Source organism: Pseudonaja textilis, chromosome 2 (genome assembly GCF_049901715.1).
Source record: "Pseudonaja textilis isolate UNSWEBS1 chromosome 2, rPseTex1.2, whole genome shotgun sequence".
Lineage (NCBI taxonomy): Eukaryota > Metazoa > Chordata > Lepidosauria > Squamata > Elapidae > Pseudonaja > Pseudonaja textilis.
In genome coordinates, this window is record NC_141991.1 from 32278187 (window position 1) to 32298853 (window position 20667).

Here is a 20667-nt window from a genome sequence, read left to right on the forward strand (position 1 = left end):
TTCAATGTCTCAAAATATAATGTATGGTGACTTTACTTCACTACTAAAGCGAGTCCATACCCTGAAGGAATGGTCTCTGAGCAAAACAGATCCTGGCACGTATAAAAGAAGCTGAGACATTTCTGAAGTGCCTTGACACTGGCAACGAGTAAATTACCAAGTAAAGGGCTTTAGGACAGAGGAGAGGGCACCCCTGCTCAGATGCAGAGCGCAAAGCAGGGCTAGTCTCCAATGGAAGATGCAGAGCCTGATTTTCCTGGAAGGCTCGAGCGCCGGTGCTTCTCATTCTAGGAAAGGAGCTCAGCCTTGCCGCCACCCCCCCCCACAAGCCACCGAAATACCCTTGGCCAGCGCTTTTGCTGACATTGACAGGACGACTGCCGGTGTCTCTTTCGGCTCCGCCCTCTGCTTACGTCACGCTCCCTTTAAGCCTTCTGGGAGTGGTAGTGTCTCTCCTTCGCGGCGCGCCTGAGATCGTCTCCTGGAAAAGACTACAGCTCCCAGGCGGCACCGGGAGGGAGGTGTGGGCGAAGTGGGCGGGCGCGGCGGAGTCGGTCGCGGGCATAGCAATACGAAGCGCAGCCGAGTCGGCAAATAAGGCGAGTCGGCGGCTTGTGAGGAGCGAGCGCGCGTGGTCACCGCCGGGCAGGCTCCGCTTTATTGTTGGGAGGAGGACAGGACGCTGCTTTCCCCTTCTCCACCCGCCACTCCCGGTGGGGCCGCGGAGCGAGTCGAGGGGGTCATGCAGGCGGAATCGGGCATTGTGCCGGACTTCGAGGTGGGCGAGGAGTTCCACGAGGAGCCCAAGATCTACTATGAGCTGAAAAGTCAGCCGCTGAAAAACAGGTGCGCGCTCCTTTCTTACCTCCTCCCGCACCCTTAAATCCACTGATTTTCCTCTGCCCTCCCCAAGCCTTTGCTTTAATCGATCGCCTCGTCCTCCAGGCTGGAGCGGGACGTCTCTCGCACCTTTGCATAACACTGAGCCCCTCCGAAGGGCGCAAAGCGGGCAAATCTGGACCGGGAGGGCGGGCGGTGGGCTTTCGTGGGCGCCTTTTTGCCAGCCAGCCAGCCAGCCCTGTTTCTAACCCCCTCTCCCCCCGCCCCCCTCCCCCGGGCGGGCTTTTGCCTCCCTTCCCTCGCCCGTCCCGCTGCCCTCTTTCCCTCGGACCTTCCGTCTCCCTCGCCCTCTTTCACTTTTGCTGGGGAATTCCTCGCCCTCCTCCCCTCGTTACCTTCACGGCGCTCAGGGGGTAGTGGGGCTATCTGCCCTCTCTCTCAGGGACTCGCGACCCTCTCGGCTCTTTCCTATCGCCTTTCGGAAAAAAAAAAAGAAGGAATAACTTGTAGCCCGGAGGTAGATGGGTGGGTGGGGAGGGAAAAACATACAAACAAACCCACCCGCAACGCAGATGGCTTTGCCTTTGGGCTATCCCCCCCCCCTTTTTTTTTGCTGACCGCCGCAACTCCTGTAGCAAAAAGGGGGAAAAACAAACAAACAAGCAAACCCTAACGCGTGTGGTTTGCTGTTCCGTCGCCTCTCAAGTTTAGGTAGACTTTTGTTGTTGTTTGGCTTTGCAAGGTGTGCGGATGGCGCGGGTGGGTTGTTGGCGTGCTGGGCAGAAGAGGGCCTGCCAGTTTGTTGCCCTGGGGTAGTGGTGGTTGGGGGTAGGAAGTAGTGGGCATGGCGAAAGAGAGGGACCCTTCATCTCTTTTCCAGTTCTCCACCCCCACCCACCCCCAATCCAACAGTGTGGGTTTATTCTGCTTCTCCTTGAAACCGCGTCTCCCTCTGACAGCCGGTGGATGGGGGTAAGAGGAAAGGGGAGTGGGAGAGAGAAAAGAGGGAGGGCTGCAGAAGAATCCCCGATGTGTCTACTGGTGCCTTCAGGCTCTTTTATAACAACAACAAAAAAAAAAACAAAAACAAAAGCAAAACTTAAAAAAAAAGAAAAGAAAAGAAAAAGAAAAAAAGATAATACAAATATTGAAAGGAAACAGCCCGGGCTATAAAAGCAGCCATTTAGTGAGTGGTTCCTGTCATAATAGCAGTTTTGTTTAGCGTGTGTTTGGGCGAGGAAGGAGGGGCCAAGAGCTGTGGCTGGTATTATGTAAAGGGTATTGTTGGACCTCTCACCAGAGGCATTATCTGGCCTCTGCTGGGAGTTACAGATTTCCACTGATAGTTGCATGTGTACTAAGCAATGCAGAGCGGAGAGAGAAAAACTCTTAGGTCTGTATCTGCCTTGGACGGGCTGGTCACGTTTTGAATCACAAGGGTTGCTATACCATTGAATTGTTAGCCCAGTCACTTCTCTGAAATGGCATAAAGATCTTCTGCTTAAGTAGGGGGCTGGATTAGAAGACAGACCTCCAAGGTTCCTTCCAGCTTTATTCTGATTCAGATTCTGACAGGTACAGTTGTGGGACCCTACTTATTTTTGCCCTGGAATGATGCTACAGAGTTTGACAACTAAATAGTTTTCTTGATCCAATGTATAGATTACATTGATAAGAAATATTCATACACACTAAATAATTTTCTTGATCTCATGTATAGATTACATTGATAAGAAATATTCATACACACTAAATAATTTTCTGGATCCCATGTATAGATTACATTAATCAGAAATATTGATATACAGTAAATAGTCTATATGCAATAGGGATATTTAAATAAGTACCAGAAAGTCATTATTTAAATATCCCTATTGTGATAGGGGAATGAGTTCATGTGTCATTACCCTAAAAAACAAACAAACCACTTTTAGTTAATTTGGGATAATTCACACAGGTTTAGGAAGCACTGGTTTAGTGGAATAATGATGAGCTATGCATAAAGCCCCTTTACAAGCACAAATGCACGTCCAGATTTAAACATTTCCCCTGTTATATCAGGTATACCTGTACCCTTGCTATTTTTTCAACATTCTCAGTATTGTATGTATTTCCTTTTTATCATTTTTAACCCCTTGAGCACTAACAATTACAAATACATCCCCTCCAGTAGCCCATGTTTAGACGGGCAGGGATCATCAGGCAGTAAATAATAATACTATAATTACATTGATCAGAAATACTCATGCACACTAAATAGTTTTCTTGATCCCATGTATAGATTACATTGATCATAAATATTGATATACAGTAAATAGTTTCTTTTTTGGCCCCATGTATAGATCACATTAATCAGAAGTGACATTGCAAGATACAATAAAGGAGAGTGAGGCTGGATTCATATATTATACTAAGTCATTGGGTTTATTTATTATTACATTTTTTATTCTCCCCTTCTACCCATGGGGCATTTTGGATGGCTAATAATATAACATAAAATATTAACCATTTAAAATGTGTAAACATAGGTAAAATTGTTGCTAATATGAATGAAAGGAACTGTCTGAAAACACATCTCTTTCTTCTTAAATGACAGCTGGATGTGTTTGCACAGCACACAACCTATTCAATTTATAGCTTGCTTTTCTAGTCAATTAAATACTCATGTATCTAAAAAAATTAAATGCAGACATTAAAATTCATGCTAAAATCAATTAACAACTATCATAGTGGAGGAAATGAATCTTTTATAAATGCAGAAAGTGGGGCCAAACTTAATTTGTGAAGTGTGTGGCATAGTTTGGAAAGAACTAAGTGAACCAGATGTAACAGACCTCTGCCAGTGACAGCAAGTAAATAAATACAGATCTTCAAAAAGACTTCTCTTGAAGGCCTAAATGGTTGGCCTGGTTCGCCATAATGAGGGAGGCAGTCCTTCAGATCATCTGCCCTTAAGCTATTCAGATCATTAAACTTCATTTATTTAACTTCTGTAGGAGATGAGTAGGCTGAGCTAGAAGGCGGGGTTAAATGTATCATCAGTTTGGAATCATTGCACAGCCAGAAGACATCCAAGTCCAGCTCCCCATGAATTCCATTGATTCTTATCTAGTGTCAGTTTAGCTTTGACCATTAGTTGACCAGATTCATATGCATAGGTAGCAGTAATAAACTCTTCAGTGCTTTGAACTCAGTGAGTGTTCCTGGTTCTTTGTGCCAGACAATTTCACAGTAATCTACCAATTGCATTTTGTACCATCTGAGATTTCATTTTCAAAGGTAGCCTCATTTAGTTACACTAACCCAGTACCTGGTGATAACTTGAAGAGATAGACATAATCTGGTCCAGGTAAGGCAGCAACTAGTATAACATTCTCAGCTGGTCAAAGCCCCACTTGGCCAGGGTTTCTACCTACTATTCAAGTAGGAGCTGTGAGTCCAAGAGGGCCCCAAGTTGTGGACCAGTTTCTTTAGGGGAAAAGCAATTCTTGCACAGTTAATGCTAGCCCTATCTTGGAGCCACCATATTTCTAAACAAATAGTTACTCCCTCTTGCCGAGATAAAGTCAGAACTTCCTTCTACTCATCCATATCTTATCTCTGGTTCCACAGCATCTCTGTTTCTGTAATGTGGGAATGATCTTGGGAGTCAGGAGAAAGAGCTGCCGCCTAGACAAATGAGTACTAACATTACATTTATTATAACATATAGGAACAGAATCTTGCAAGTCTGAAGCGTTCCTTCCTTCTTTTACTTTTGCTTTTGAAAACAAAACTAAAACAAAAGAGTGTTCCTTCTGAGATTCTTCCTATGCCCCCTGTCCTTCTACGGGTTCACATGCCTTTTGCATAATAGGTGCCTAGGTGGTGGTTCTTTGTCCTATCTTTAAGGTCATCCTCACAGACCATTAAGATTCGGCTTAGGATGACAACATAAAGTTGAATATCACCACCATCAGTGTATATATATGACACTTCACACCAAACTGGAAGACCCACAGTGACCTCATGTAGAGGTTGAAGAGAAACTGTTAGAGAGTGGTACCACACATCTTCCCATTAATACTGTTCAGAAGCACCCATGGCTGCAGAATTGTGCTTTCATTTTCAATCCCTACAGGGAATCCGGAAGTTGATGGTATCAAAAGCTAATGAGAAATATAATAGGACCAAGAGGAATGCAGTCCCACCCTTAAGTTCATAGCTCATGGTTGTCTACTAGAATGACCAGCTTTCTTTCCATCCCACGCCCAGATCTTTTAATTAATGAATGGCAGCATATGACCAAGAAAAAGAATCAGGCATCTCATTAATGCCAGGAAATCTTGGAAACAGTCCACCTTGATTACATTAAGATGGGATCTCTATGAATCGGTTGGAAACTTATATCTAAGCGATGGGCTTAGGCCTTGCTTAAGAAATAAGGATCGTCTGTTGCTCCTTTGGCATGTTTTGAACTGGCTTTTCTTTTCCATGTTCCGAGAACAATCTAATCAAATCGCTGCTGTTGAAATTAATAGAAATTACAAAGAGTACAGATAATCTGCTTCATTTGAAGCTGAATCTTAATACCCACACTTTAATTTGTGTCTGAGAATTTGTGCATGTTTGATAGTACAAGACATGTAATCCTGCTCTTCGCAGAAGATAGCAGACTTCTTCCAGCATTTTGCTTCCATTGCAACTTTGGAAATTTTTCCAAGGATAGAGCAAATGCAGAGCAAATGTAAGATATCAAGGTGTGGATACTTTTTACAAACTCCAATGATTTCAGGAAGAGTTGCTTCTACAGCGTTAGGCGTGATTCTACACTTAGGAACTTCATTAAGTCTCATGGTTTTTAGGAGAAATATTAAGAAATTTATTTCTTCAAGTTTTTAACCCTGGCTAATTTTTATTGTTCTCCATCTTGGGCAGAAAGTGATTTATTATTACTGATTTATTGTTGGTTTTGTGATTTTGATATATTTTCCCCTGCATTTGTAGTTTTAGCTTGCTGTAATCTTCCCAGAGTTTGTTTATTTCTTAAATTTATATGTCATCCATCTTGTTATCAAGACTCTTACAGCATGATAAAAATATAACACATTAAAATGATACATTAAACTTTAAAATAAACAAAAATTATATATTCCAGTATGTAATGGAAGGAGATGGGATGGGGGTCATGAAATTTTAATACACTGTCTACTGCCACTGCATTGCTTTTAGAGACAGCTAAATGTTGTCACCACACTTTGAGACTCTGAACTTGTTTAGTAGGGGAGTGCATTCCCTTTTCAAAATCTCAATCTCCAGTTGGTGTCCTTTTTCCTATTTACAATAGGAAATTATCTTGTATGCATTTGATTATATTGTAAGCATCCAAAACATTCTTTAAAAAACTGGGCATGTTCTAACTCAGAAGAAATATTCTGTAGAGGTTCAACGGCATGGGACCAAAACTTCTGTAAAATAGTGCATCAGGGTCCAATCCTACCAGATAATCCAGAAAGGTTAAAGGTACAGGAAACTCCACTGAAAGAATCAGTTGCATCTAGAACTTTGAACCTACTGTTTTCTCACTTTTTCCCAAAATGATATGTTTGAGACTATAATCAGCCATCAATTATGGTTTACAAATCGCAATGGCTACAATCATGTTGCCCACTAAGGTCATAGTAACCAAAACATGACATGGCTCATTACGTGAGTCAGGCAATGTCTCAGTTTACATATCATATTAAGCCATAATGTTGGCTGCTTTAGTACAATGGGATATTTTGTGCTAGATATTTTGTTGGCCTACTGTCACTGTATCTATGAAAATCTACAATGTTGAGTCAGTTTGAGCAAGCACCTACTGAACATTATTTAAAGATAAAGATTTTTCTTCAGAATAATTCCCAATTGCTATTTATATTAGAGGAAGCACTGAGGGCAAATATGCCTGCTGAATTTGATTATATATAGATTCTATGGGCACAGAAAAGAAAGAAGAAATAATGTCAAAGAAATTCAAGGCATGAAATAAGAAAACGGACAGGATCTTGCAAACCATCCTTTCTTTTACCACATCCATATGCCACTTCAGGCATTGCCTTTGGTTCTTCAAGTTTCTTATCTCTCTATTTCTAAGGATCTCATTAACCCCACAATTCTCAATATTCCTTTACCTCTCCATCCATTCACTCTTCATGTTCATTTTACAATTCACTTCTTATTAATTCTCTCCTTATAACCAATCCAATTCTACATTCATATTGGACTTTAATTTTTGTATTTGTCACATTCCTTCAGTAGCCATTTATTCTTAACAAAACAGAATAACAGAGTTGGAAGGGACCTTGGAGGTCTTCTAGTCCAACCATCTGCTCAAGCAGGAAACCTTACACCATTTCAGACAAATGGCTGTCCAATTTCTTCTTTAAAACTTCTAGTGTTGGATCACCCACAATTTCTGGAGGCAAGCCATTCCACTGGTTAATTGTTCTCCTTAGTTCTAGGTTGGTTCTGTCCATGATTAAATTCCATCCATTGCATATTGTCCTTCCTTCAGGTGTTTTGGAGTATACATTGACTCCTTCTTCTTGGTGGCAGCCCTTAGATATTGGAAGATTGCTACCATGTCTCCCCAGTCCTTTCCATTGAATTAGACACACCTAATGCATTTAACAGTTCTTTGTATATTTTAGCCTCCAGTCTCCCAATCATCTTTGTTGATGTTTTCTGTGTAGGGCAGACTTTTTCCTTTACTATCCAAAACTACCTACCAGAAAATCCTTATTTAAATATCCCTATTGTGATAGGGGGATGAGTTCATGTGTCATTACCCTAAAAAAACCATTTTTAGTTAATTTGGGATAATTCACACAGGGAAGCACTGGTATAGGGAAATAATGATGTTGAACCAGGCATAAAACCCCTCTACAAGCACAAATCCATGTCTAGATTTGAACATTTTCCCAGTGATATCAGCTACAGCTGCACCCTTGCTATTTTTTCAACATTCTCAGTATTGTATATATTTCCTTTTTATCATTTTTAACCTCTTGAGCATTAACAATTACAAATACATCCCCTCCAACAGCCCATGTTCAGATAGGTAGGGATCAGCAGACAATAAATAATACTTCCATCAAGGAATCACCAAGAAGGAAAGTACATTCCCACCATTGCTGGCAGTACACCACTACTGCATATAAATAGGCAGCAAACCCTACACTCATTTACACTGATTACTTATCTAGCTAGGTAATGAATTGTCTAGAAGCAAAAAAATACAGAGAGCACCAAGAATTCTACAATTCAGTCCTGAACTACAGAATATTTTATTTTCAATTTTAAAGCTTCAATCAAATTCTTTTGTAGATCTGTTGAAACAACTTTTTCTAAATCATTGTCTTGGCCTGTCAGTCTATTTTGAAGTCCTTGGTGCTCTCTGCTTGGTTGTTGTTGTTTTGCAGAAATTTCATCACCAACTAGGCAATATGTTCACTGCCCTCTCCCCTCTAGGATAGAAGATATTATAAACATCTTCTATACTTTCACTATTTTTCTTTGTTTCTTTTCTTTATTTCATGATTCAAAAATGCATTTTTACACTATCAAAACAATTCAGTCCAACATTCACAATTTATCATCCTTGTATTAAATATGAATAATAAACAACCTAGTCATACTTTTAATATTTATATCCATTCCTTTGTCATGCACGCATAGATATCTACTCTATCTGTCTATTTGTTTTTCTGTCTATCAATCTATGAATAGACATGCTTAAAATATTTAGCTACTCAGCAAACAGTCATCATCTTGTTAATTCTTTGGGCTTTGAATATTTGCTTCTCTTTCACCTTTCATTTCTATCCATTCATGTTACTTACCCAATTGTAAAAGACAGTTTTAGCTTTTGGCTATTATTATGATGGTTTTGGCATATTTTAGCTATTATTATAATGGCTGGTCTCATAGTCAGCCAGATGTACAGTATACACTGGATTTTGCATTTTGGTCCACCTGTTGAGTTCTTCTGAAGATAAATAGAAGTTGTTGTTTTACTCTTTAGAGGTATAGTCGCAAGATATATCTTGGTCCAAGTAAAACTGCCTTTTGCAATTGACCAATGGTGATTTTGTCAATACCGACAGTATTCAAGTGGTGTTCCAGTTTTTTTGGGATTGCACCCAAAGTGTCTATTAGAGTTGGTACTATCTTTGCTTCCTTTTGTCATTTTACTTCCATTTGCAGGTCTTTCTATTTTGTGTTTTTTTTCTAGTTCTTTCTTTTTTATTCTGTTGTCCATAGGTATTGCAGGGTCCACTATCCAGATTTTTGGCTATTATTTCCTGCCTTTTTATATATAGCTCAAGGAGGCAAATATACCCTTGTCTTCTATTTTCCCTACAACAATAACCATCTAAGTTGGGTTGGGCCAAGAGAAATATATGTTGTAGTATGCTACAAGCACAGTTGACTTTTAATTTTTTTATACTATGCATTCTAGAGAACCACTTTGGTATAATGGTTAAGGCATCATGCTAGAAACCAGAAGATGGTTAGTTCTAGTCCCAGCTTAGGTATAAAATCAGCTGGGTGACCTTGTACTAGTCACATTCTCTCAACATTAGGAAGGAGAAGACAATGGCAAACCGCTTCTGGAAAATGTTGCCAAGAAAACTGCAGAGATTGGTCCGAGCAGCCTTTGAGAATCGGATTTTATTGAATGGAAGAAGCAAAAGTCTATGTAGCATAAGATTTGGAATCTAGATACTATCTTACAAGACAGCATATCATAGTGTGGCTTGCATCCAATGAGCCAGGAGGTATATGTAATGTACTGATACAGGGTCAGAATGAGATCCTTCAGCAATGACAGCTTTGGTGTATGTTATGAAAAGGCCTCCTTTGACAGATCATAGAAGCAGAATTGGCAGCTGTCCTATGGCTCAGAGCCACCCTGGAGTTGCCTCATATTAGTGTAAGGATGCTAGTTGATTCGAGTTGCTCTATCTTATCTCTAACAGTTTAGATAGCCATATTTGTACACTTGTTGCTCAAATAGGATTTGAATATTTGCTGAAGAAGCTTGTGTAATCAATGAACCTTTTGGTGTTCCTGTATCTTATTTGCTTTTTCCTTATCATTCAGCTTTTTGTATTAGTACTCAAATAGGTTCATATTTGAACTGAATGTAATTTGAGAAACTGATCAAATAAAGAAGTGCATTTTCCATCATAGTCAAAAGGTACCAGTATCTGAGCAGTCCCAAGTCAACAACATGATGCTCAATTGAATGAGTTCCAGTGTCAGTTCTGCTCCCGTACAGAAATAAGAATAAATAAGAAGGTTCCTCAGTTTGGTAAGGAAAACCAGATTGTGTGTCACTCTGCAGTTTTTTCTTAACTTTGCGGTTTAAATGGCAATCAAACTTGATAAACAGATTGCCATGAAAACCACCTGAAAACAGTTATTGCCTCTTTTTTTAAAAAAAGTGCAAATTATAGGAAAGTCCTTAGTTATGATAGCAATACTAAGGGAAGAATAACCTCAAAGGAGAGATGTATTCAACATTTGTTAAATAACTTTGTGTGCTCTGATTGTATCCATTGAGAAACTAAGATAATGAGCTTTTAATATTGTTTTTATGTATTGTCAGGTGTTTCCTGCCCCCTTCCTGGGTTTGGGCTAGTGACAATCCCCACCTTTAGCTTGGCTGGTGGGACTGATGGGACCTAACTGAAGTCTCTATCACTAACTTTCAGTAAATCATCGTGGTCATGTCTTTGGAATATAAAAGCCTGTCTTGAGTTCCTGGATTTGCAAATCCTGCACAGGATTACTGTCTTGTAAAGGCAGTTTTTGTAGTTTGTACAAAACATTTTATTCTATTTTTCTGTTCAAATACTGCCTGAGCTCTCAGAAATGTGGCAATATTTCTTTTTATTAAGAATGGTTGATTTGTTATATGTCAGGCTGCATTAAAGTAAAGAAACTTAATTCATGAATTGGAATGCTTTTCCTCTAGCAATACTGTGAAGTTACTCCTGACTAAAGAAAACAAGTTGTTTACTATGTACCTTGTTAAATATGTTCTCTTCACTTTCATTTTATAAACCTGTCAAATCCATACTGTTTTTGTACTGTTGTCGCTTATCTATGTACAATATTGCTAATGCATTGCTGAATCTTGAATCCTTCAGACTCAAGAGTCATACCCTCTACAAAATTCACGAAAGGACACTGGATTTTCTTCATGATTTTCAAAGCAACCTGGCTCACTACCCAGAATATATCATTTACAAATTGCTTAATCATATTTTTAATATGTTCACAAACACGTTAAGCCAAAAATAGATAACACAGTGCCACTGTACTCTTGGAATCATTTCTTACTAGTTGAACGAGGGAAACTTTCATATGTGAGTTTTTAAAAGTGTTATTTTAATTAAAAAACTAAATAACCTGGCATGACACAAAGGAAAGCATTAGGTTTTAATATAATGTTTACCTGCAGGATTGACTTTGGGTACCATAGAAATCCCATTGGGAGTTAGAATACTACTTGGAAGGCAAGTCCTTTTACTGACAAATGGCCATTTGCAATTGGGGGCATCTACCATGGAAGCTATCGCAGAACTCAGAATATTAGGTATATCCTGGCTACCCCAGAAAATTCCATTCTGGCCTTGGTAGACTATGAACCCCATTGAAGCGCATTCAATGATTCCTTATCAACAATATACTTTCACACTGGAATTTAGAATAGAATATTATAGAATTCTTTATTGGCCAAGTGTGGTTGGACACACAACTAATTTGTCTTGGTGCAAATACTCTCAATATACATAAAAGAAAAGATACATTCATCAAGAATCATAAGGTACAACACTTAATGATAGTCATAAGGTACAATAAGCAATCAAATCATACTATGCTATTCTATTAATGAAATGGACCAGTGTGATGTAAGTTGTGAGAAAAATAGTTGTAGATAGAACATCTGAACTGCTCCACTGTAGAGTTGTCTACAATTTCTTGGAAGTGTTGGGTTATTTAATACTTTATGGTGGAATCTAGTGTTACCCAATTATTGTTTTGTTGCTATAATTTAGATAATATAAAGACTGAGTTGTGGATTAGTAAAGGTTCTTCAATTCCCACATTAGAATTTTTTTCACATATATTTGAAATATGTGCCTGACTTTTTATTTACAAGCAGTAGATTTTTATTTGTATTTTCTATATTTTTTTCTGTATGTATCTTGGAATTATGTTAAAGCAGGTACCAGATATTGTAATGGGAAAAAATGAATGAATGAACTACTCCTAAAAACAATGTTTTGGTGGAATGATTAGATTGATGAATCTGGAGAATCTTCAGGGCTCATTTGGCATAAAGGCCATTATATAACTTTGTTCAATTGTGAATTCTCAGCAAAACCTGTTTCACAGACTTGCAGTAATGATAAAATTGGAAGGTGTGTGTCTATAGGTGTGAGAGTAATCAAGTGCACACTTACGTGAATATGAAACGTCAGGCATCTCCATATTTGGAATTATGAAGCATATTTGGTGGCATTCTCACAAAATGGCAGCCATGATAAGTACAATCCAAGAGAGACAAAGCATGAGCTAAAGTCACATACCATTTTATTTTCTAAGGTTATCTCTGAGGTACATATGAGACTTAGAGATGCTGATGAAAACTCTGGTTATACTTGAAGATGGGGCTGTGCTTTGAAGCATGATAACTTTTGATTAAAAAAAAATGAAAGAACTTAAAAAATAAAACTAAGCAGAACAAATATTTTAAATGTGGCCTGGATGGGCATGCTATAGCTCCCAGTTACTATGTACAGGCCAAATAAATCCATGAATAATCTTCCGCTTCCTCAGGATTCACATCCTTAAGCTAAGTAGAGAGGTACAATTTCTATGCTAAATAAGTCTCAAATAAGATGGTAGTTAATTACCACATACATGAAAAAAGTACCACAGAATTCAATCATAAAAATATTAAATCTAGACATTTGTTGTTGTGTCAGCAGTCTCACCATCTCAACTGAGTGCGAACCAAGCTATGGAATATTAGTCAGCCTTTTGATGTCTAGGCATTCTAAGTATTAAATTCATGATTATGTGGTACTTTTGAGGCAGTACCTATAGTACTTGCATTATCTGCGCTGTAGCACCATAACTCATTTTAAAATTGCACATGTAAATCAGTGCAAATGTGGAGTGGGTTAATTGCATAGTTGCTAGTAGGAGCTGGGTATAAAAATGAGCAACTTTACAGATCAGTATCTAAAATCAGCAAGCCAATTATATCTGTGAAAAGACTTACTTGGGTTTTTTATTTTTTGAATGAAGTGGCCCCCAGAGCGTTCCCATCAGATGAAGGGAAATACTGTAAAAAGCTTCAATGATGAGAGCTTTCTCAGCTATATAGGTAGTCCTCGACTTGTGTCCACAGTTGAATTCAAAATTTCTGTTTCTAAGCAAGGCAGCTGTTAAGTGAGTTTTGCCCCATTTTATGACCTTTTTTGCCACAGTTGTTAAATGAATCACTGCAGTTGTTAAATGAATCATGTAAATCATTAAGCAAGACATTAAGCAAATCTGGTTTTCCCAATTGACATTGCTTGTTGGAAGGTTACAAATGGTGATTACATGACCCCGGGACAGCACAAGTGTGATAAATACATGCCGGTTGCCGTGTGCCCAAATATTGATCATGTGACCATGGGGATGCTGCAACAGTGGGAAGTGGGTTTTTCCACTTCCCACTGTTTTTCGATTTTTTAAAATTATGTAACTTCAAAGAGTCACTAAAAGAATGGTTGTAAGTCAAGGACTTAACTGTAATGGCCTGATTGTAGAACATCTTTTACTAGAATGGTTGTTGGCACCCACATTTCTCTTTTTCAGGCATTTTATTCAATATGGTATGTGTGTGTGAGAGAGAGAGAAAAAGAGAACTCTATGGATTGTTTTTAGTGTACACTACTAACAATTTAAGAAAGTCCTAGAAGAAATCAACCCTAACTGCTCTTTAGAAGGCTGGATCATGAAGATGAAACTCAAATACTTTGGCCACCTTATGAAAAGGAAGAACTCACTGGAGAAGAGCGTAATGCTGGGAACGATTGAGGGTGAAAAAAGAAGGGGACGACAGAGAATGAGATGGCTCGATGGAGTTACTGAAGCAGTTGGTACGAGCTTAAATGGACTCCGGGGATGGTAGAGGACAAGAAGGCCTGGAGGTACGTTGTCCGTGGGGTCACGATGGGTTGGACACGACTTCGCAACTAACAACAACAACAATGCAATCAGTCCTTTTCCCTCCCCAGCCAATGCATATATCCATAATGTGCTGTAGAATGTAGTTCAGGGATCTTCAGACTTGACAATTTTAAGAGTTATGGCTTCAACTCCCAAAATTCCACCTCCAGTCCTGTTAGCTCAGGAATTCTGGGAGTTGAAGTCCACAAGTCTTAAACTTGCCAAGTTTGAAGACTCTTGATGTAGTTCAAGAAGGAAGAGAAAAACTTCCTGTCAATGAACGTCCAAAATATTGGGTAGAATATTCTGTATACTGCCCTGTAATGTTATCATTTAAATTTAAACATTGGTCATTTTAATTTTCTTTACATTTTATTGCTTATGTTTTTTTCAGTCATGATGCAATTTATATCTTGAAATAGATCTAGTTTACATTTCCCATTAATATTTGTTCACATTCTTATGATGATGATATTATCTAACCATTTGTGCTTGACTCTGGGTGATTTTATGGGCCTGGTCTCTCCATGTCTTCTGATCTTAAACTACTTCTTTGAGTTGTGCTATGCTCTGGCTGGGGTCAGCTTTGATGGTATCCAGTCACTGTATTCTTGGTGGCCTGGTTTCATTTTACCACTAACTCTTCAAAGCAACTATGAGCTCCAGTGCTTGCTTGTTAGTCATCTTCGCTGTCCAAAGAATACGCAGGAGCCCTCTCCATCACCACAGCTCATATGAATGCATTTTATTCCTGTCTTGCTTTTTAAGGTCCAGCTTTCACAACCATAGGTAGCTACGGGGAACATGATAGAGCGGGGTAACCTAAACTTTGGTTGCCAGACTGATGTCCTTGCTTTTCCATATTCGGCTCACGTTCATCATTGCTGTGCCACCCAGTGCAATCCGACGTTTTATTTCTGGGCTGCATTCACTGCTTTGAACTATCTGTGATCCCAGAGAAGTGAATTTTTCCACACATTCTATCTTTTCACTATCAATTTCTATTTTGATATTTTCCATTCCTTGCAGTGGGTCATGAGCTTGGCCTTTTTGATGTTCAGAAAGAGTCCAAAATTCTCACTTTCTTTTTTTGCTTTTCTTGATGAAATGTTCCAGGGCTTCTTTGGTTTCTGAGAGGAGAGGTGTATCAGCAGCATATCAAAGAGTGTTGTTCTTGTTTTTCCTCCTGTTTTTTTCCCCAATTTTTGATTCAAGTTCTAGCTTCTTCATGATTCCAACCACATTGTCAGTATTTATTTATTTAACATATTTATATGGGCTGTAAATATGTCTGCATGCGCACATGCACACACATTGACTCAGTATTCATCTTCATTTGCCCCCACCCAGTTTTTCATAAATAAAAGCATAGCTGTTGAACAGTTCGAATCATCAGACAGAAGCAGCAAATAAATTTAATGGATAAAGAAAAGCATAAAGGTTCATATTCAGATTCTTAAATGTCCAAATAATTCTCCAGTATACCAAATTTTATCACTCTTTTGAATATATCAGAAATATGTTTTGCATAATATTATATGCACAATATTGAAAAAATGAAATCATACCTTCAGAAACAGAAATAATAAGAAAAATAATAAGAAAAAGAATCAGATAGGTTAACTTTAGAAATAAAAGACAAAGGAGAGTCCAAATGTTATAAAACATTGGAATAAATTTTATCAATGGTTATATAGTAGAAGACAAGTTCCAAATATTACTAGTTATGATTAGATTATTTAGTAATTAATATTTTAAATGAGATTATAAATGATGAAGTAGAATGTATTCTCATAATTAAAATTTTTAAAAAATAAAAAAAATCCATATCTTTATTTCTGCAATCAAATGTTTTTCTCTCCTAAAATGTTTTTTCTTTGACAGAATCTGATACTCAAAGAAGAGGTGTGATTAGGGTCTCTTAAAACAAAGTAACTACATTTCTGAAATTCAGTTCCAGCGGGAAGAAAAAAAAATCCCATGTTTTTTTTAGAAAGCAAATACAGTTTAAAATGGTCTCTTTGATGTTACAAAATTTGTTTCATTATGTGACTGTTCTTTAATACTATAAACTGTACGTTGCTTAGATTTTAAAAAACTTTTGAGACTCTATTCCCTGACTTCCACATACTGCTGCATATCTCTGCATTGCAGTTTGGCTACTGTTTATATCTGTTCCAGTTGTGCAAGAAGTGGAAAATATTCTTTTTTTAGAACAGGTCACATGGACTTATATTGAGGAACAGGACTTTAGTAAAACAAAATATGTCTTATAAAAGAACAGAAGCAAAATTGTAGCGGAAAAAAGCATTTGATAATAGAGCAACAGTTATCTATATTATAACAAAGCTCAGTTGGCTTTTTTCCCCAACTGGTACTTAACTCACCCAAATACTTTTCGATCCGATATTGGCTTTTTTTGGAAGAACAGAATTTATTTTCAAACTTTTCTCATTCCATTTTCAACTCATAGTGCCATTTACAGTTAAAAGCATTCCCTTACCAGGTTACAAAGGAAGTGCATTCTGGTAATGGAGTGCATCAAATCAGTGTTAGGACTCAGTTCAATAGTTGACGGACATATGAGTTAGAGAAACAGTTGTCTTCAGTTAAGGTCAGTGGCGGGTTTCAAAATTTTTTTACCACTGGTTCTGTGGGTGTGGCTTGGTGGGTGTGGCATGGCTTGGTGGGCATGGCAGGGGAAGGATACTGCAAAATCTCCATTCCTACCCCATTCCAGGGGAAGGATACTGCAAAATCTCCATCCCCTCCCTACTCCTAGGAGAAGGTTACTGCAAAATCCCATTCTCTCCCCACCCCACTAACCTGCTTTCCAGCTCCATTCTCCTATGCAGCGCAACAAAAGAAGACCCAGCTGATCAGCTTGGACTCGGGAGGCAGAGAATAGGTGGGGGTGGGGCCAATCAGAGGTGGTATTTGCCAGTTCTCTGAACTACTCAAAATTTCTGCTACTGGTTCTCCAGAACTGGTCAGAACCTGCTGAATACCACCTCTGGTTAAAGTGCTTAATAGACAACAGCAAGATATTCAGATCCCATTTGGTCTTCGAAAGAGGAAAGTATAAATTCTATTTTGCAGTGGTCATATCCCATTGCAAGTACAATATTGTGTTCTGGGCACCATACTTTGAAAGGATTCAGACAACTGGCAGAGGTTTAAGGAAGGGCAATGTGGACGACTAGGAGACTGTAATTTTTTTTCCTATGAGACAAAAAAAAAATGGGGAATCTTCTAAGTTTGAGACTGATATTGCAAATGAAAACTCTATTTTGATGCCTGAAAAGTTCAATAGAGAAAGCGTAGTCTTAATCCTCTAGTCCTCAGACACAATTCCAAGCAAATCTTGTGTTCCTGAGTTTTATAAACAAAGGCATAGAATCAAGATCACATGAAGTATTAGTACTGCTTTATAAAACCCTAATAAGACCACACCTGGAATATGGCAAACAATTTTGGCCACCACACTACAAAAAAGATGTTGAGACCTTGGAAAAAGGTTTAGAGAAGAGCAACTAAGATGATCAAAGGCCTGGAGACTAAAACATAAGAAGAACAGCTGCAGGGTTTTTGACTAGTCTAAAGAAAAGAAGAATTAGGGTTGACATGATAGCAATAGTCCAGTACTTGAGGGGCTGCCACAAAGAAGAGGGGGTCAAATTATTCTCCAGAGCACCAGAGGGCAGGATAAGAAGCAATGGATGGAAACTAATCAAAGAGAAAAGCAATCTGGAATTAAGGAGAAACTTTCTAACAGTGAGGAAAATTATCCAGTGGAATAGCTTGACTTCAGAAATCATGGGCGCTCCGTTGCTGGAGATTTTTAAGAAGAAACTAGACAGCCACTTATCTGAAATAGTATAAGTTCTCCTGCTTGAGTAGGGGGCTAGATTAGAAGACCTCCAAGGTCCCTTCCAGCTCTATTCTGTTCTAAATTCTTTACCTCAAAGTGCTGAGCTGATACAGCTCACTAACAGGAAGCACAAAAACCCCCAAACCAGCCTATTTTCTCAATCCATGCCAAAGCAGTAACAATACAGATAATCCTCTACTTACAACCATTTCTTTAGCGATCATTCAAAGTTAAAATGGCACTGAAAAAAAGCAAGTTATGTCTGGTTCTCACACCATTGCAACATCCCCACAGTCACAGGATCAGAACTTGACACTTGGCAACCAGGTATGTATTTACAATGGTTGCAGTGTCCCAGGTCATGTGATCCCCTTTCCAGCCAGCTTCCGACAAGCAAAACCAATGGGGAAGGTGGATTCACTTAATGACAATGTGATTCATTTAACTCAACTACCCAGTTTAACAACTGGAGACAAAAAAGGTCATAAAATCAGGCGTGACCCATTTAGCAACCTCCTTGGTTAGCAACAAAAATTCTCGTCCCAGTTGTGGCTCATAAGTCGAGGACTTCCTATACATGCATTTCATTTGTCATCTTTTAAAAAGTCTAATGTTATAAAACACAGATGCCTCGGCTGTTCAAGTGCTCTTCAATTTAGGGGCAAGAGCAATAGCACTTAGACTTTATATACCACTTCACAATGCTTTACAGCCTTCTTTAAGCGGTTTGCAGAGTCAGCCTATTGCCCCCAACAATCTGGGTCTTCATTTTACTGACCTCGGAAGGATGGAAGGCCGAGTCAACCTTGAGCCGCTGAGATTCGAACTGCCAAACTTCAGACTGCCAGCAGTCAGCAAAAGTAGCCTGCAGTACTGCATTCTAACCATTACACTGCCACAGCTCAGAATGTCAATAAAACTGTAAAGCTACCAATTTGCGGAGGGGGAAATCTCAGGAAATGGGTAGAAGCAAGAGTTTCGACAATGGGAAAGCAGGCTGTCTCTCTCCACCATTCACCTCTTTAAGCTTTGAGCCTGCAGCATTTCTACTTTACAGCTGGCTTCAGAACGGTTCTTCTCATGCTCCATGCATTGGCTCAGCTCTTCAATGGAAAGTATGGTATCCTTTAGCCAAGAGCTAATTGAAAAAAAGAGCAAACAATTCTCTCTGTTGATTGATTCCAGAGAGGTATCTGCTTTCATCTTTTACCCCAAAGAAAGAAAGAATCAGAAAGAAAAACCCCCAGTACCACAAAAGTTAGCATTAATTGTGGCATAAAAAGTATGTTGGCTACACGTGAAGCAATGCAAGGGAAGAGTCTTACAAAAATTGGTATTTTTCTGATCACAGCTTTTGAATTTCCTTTCTGCCAGCAGAAGAAGAAACATAAATGCTTATGAATTTCAGTAACCTAAAGTCAAAGTGCTCTCATGAGTAGATAAGTAATTTCATGTAGCTCTTGTTTAGCAAAGTCATTTAGTGATTGTTTACAATTACAACACTGATGAAAAAGTAATGTTATAGCTGACTCTCACACTTATGACCTTCATGTGTCTATAAAGCAAAGGAAAACTGAAATAAGATCATAAATAAGATCACTTTCACTTAGTGATTGCTTTTCTTAATGACCAAGTTGCCGGTCCCAAATGTGGTTGCTAAATGAGGACCAGATATTACATTAGTATGAGTTTGGAACTACTTCCATTTTTTTCTGCCACATTCTCCTCCTTCCTAGTGATGAAGCTTTCTAGGGACAGTATTTGACTGGGTTTAGTTTTTGGGGGAAAGGTGGTTACTCTGATGTGTGATGCAAATCTCATTCCATTACCAAAGACCATATTTTCAGAAACAGCAATACCTGTACCTCAAGTTATTTCTAGTGTGTTTATTTCTGCTCTCTGCTAGACTCTCAGGTGAACAGCTTTTGATAGCTATAGTACTGTCTCCACCAGGTCTAGGACAACATGATTGATGTGTACTTTTCTTGAATTTAAGAAGTGCATCGTAGGGTCGTAGCTTGTTGGGCATTTGCATCAAGAGAGTTGTGGATAATAGCAAGACAAACTCAGGCTTGATTTTTCTGGGTGAAAGAATAGCAACATCATACCTTCTAACAGTGTTCTTTTTTAATGAAATAATTTCCCTTCTCAAAATCAGTTTCAATTCTTGCCACACTACATATTTTACCTCAGTGGTTAAGTATATATTGCTGTAGTGAAAATATTTTTTTAAAAATAAATCGATGGTGACTTCTGAAAGAGGCTCTTTTGGACTATCCGAAAAAAGAACTAATAGTTCATAGCTGGGTATTTATTAGGACCAAACAAAAATGTGAACATTTGTAAGGTTTGGAACTCTCTAAAAGTATATGATTATTTGAGGGGTGGGGGGAGGTATAGGGGTAATTGTCAACTTATGACCATTTGTTTAAGGACGAATCAAAGTTTCAATGGCCTTAAGACCTGTAAATCCGACTATTGCACCACCTCCATGGTCATGTTTGGCAACCAGTTTGCATTTACGATTGTTGTAGTATCCTGATTGCTATTTACAACACCTTTTTGCCAATTTTCTACAAACAAAATGGCAAAATAAAGCTCATTGGGGAAGCTGGATTTTCTTAAAGACCATGTGATTTGATTAATGATGGTATGATTCACTTAACAATTGTGGTGATTTGCTTAACAACCGT

The 20667-nt window shown here is 38.7% G+C and overlaps 1 protein-coding gene across 4 annotated transcripts in view; it reads left to right on the top strand.

Moving 5' to 3' along the window:
- The first annotated feature begins 532 nt into the window (after window positions 1-532).
- MITF (melanocyte inducing transcription factor) overlaps window positions 533-20667 on the top strand; it is a 128400-nt gene continuing 108265 nt past the window's right edge. For 2 of the 4 annotated variants that reach the window (XM_026722234.2, XM_026722242.2), the window contains exon 1: window positions 533-846. In XM_026722234.2, coding sequence (XP_026578019.1) covers window positions 743-846 — 104 coding nt within the window. In that variant the 5' untranslated portion in view covers window positions 533-742. The remainder of the gene's footprint in view (window positions 847-20667) is intronic. The other 2 variants (XM_087923653.1, XM_087923652.1) reach the window with 2 other exon arrangements.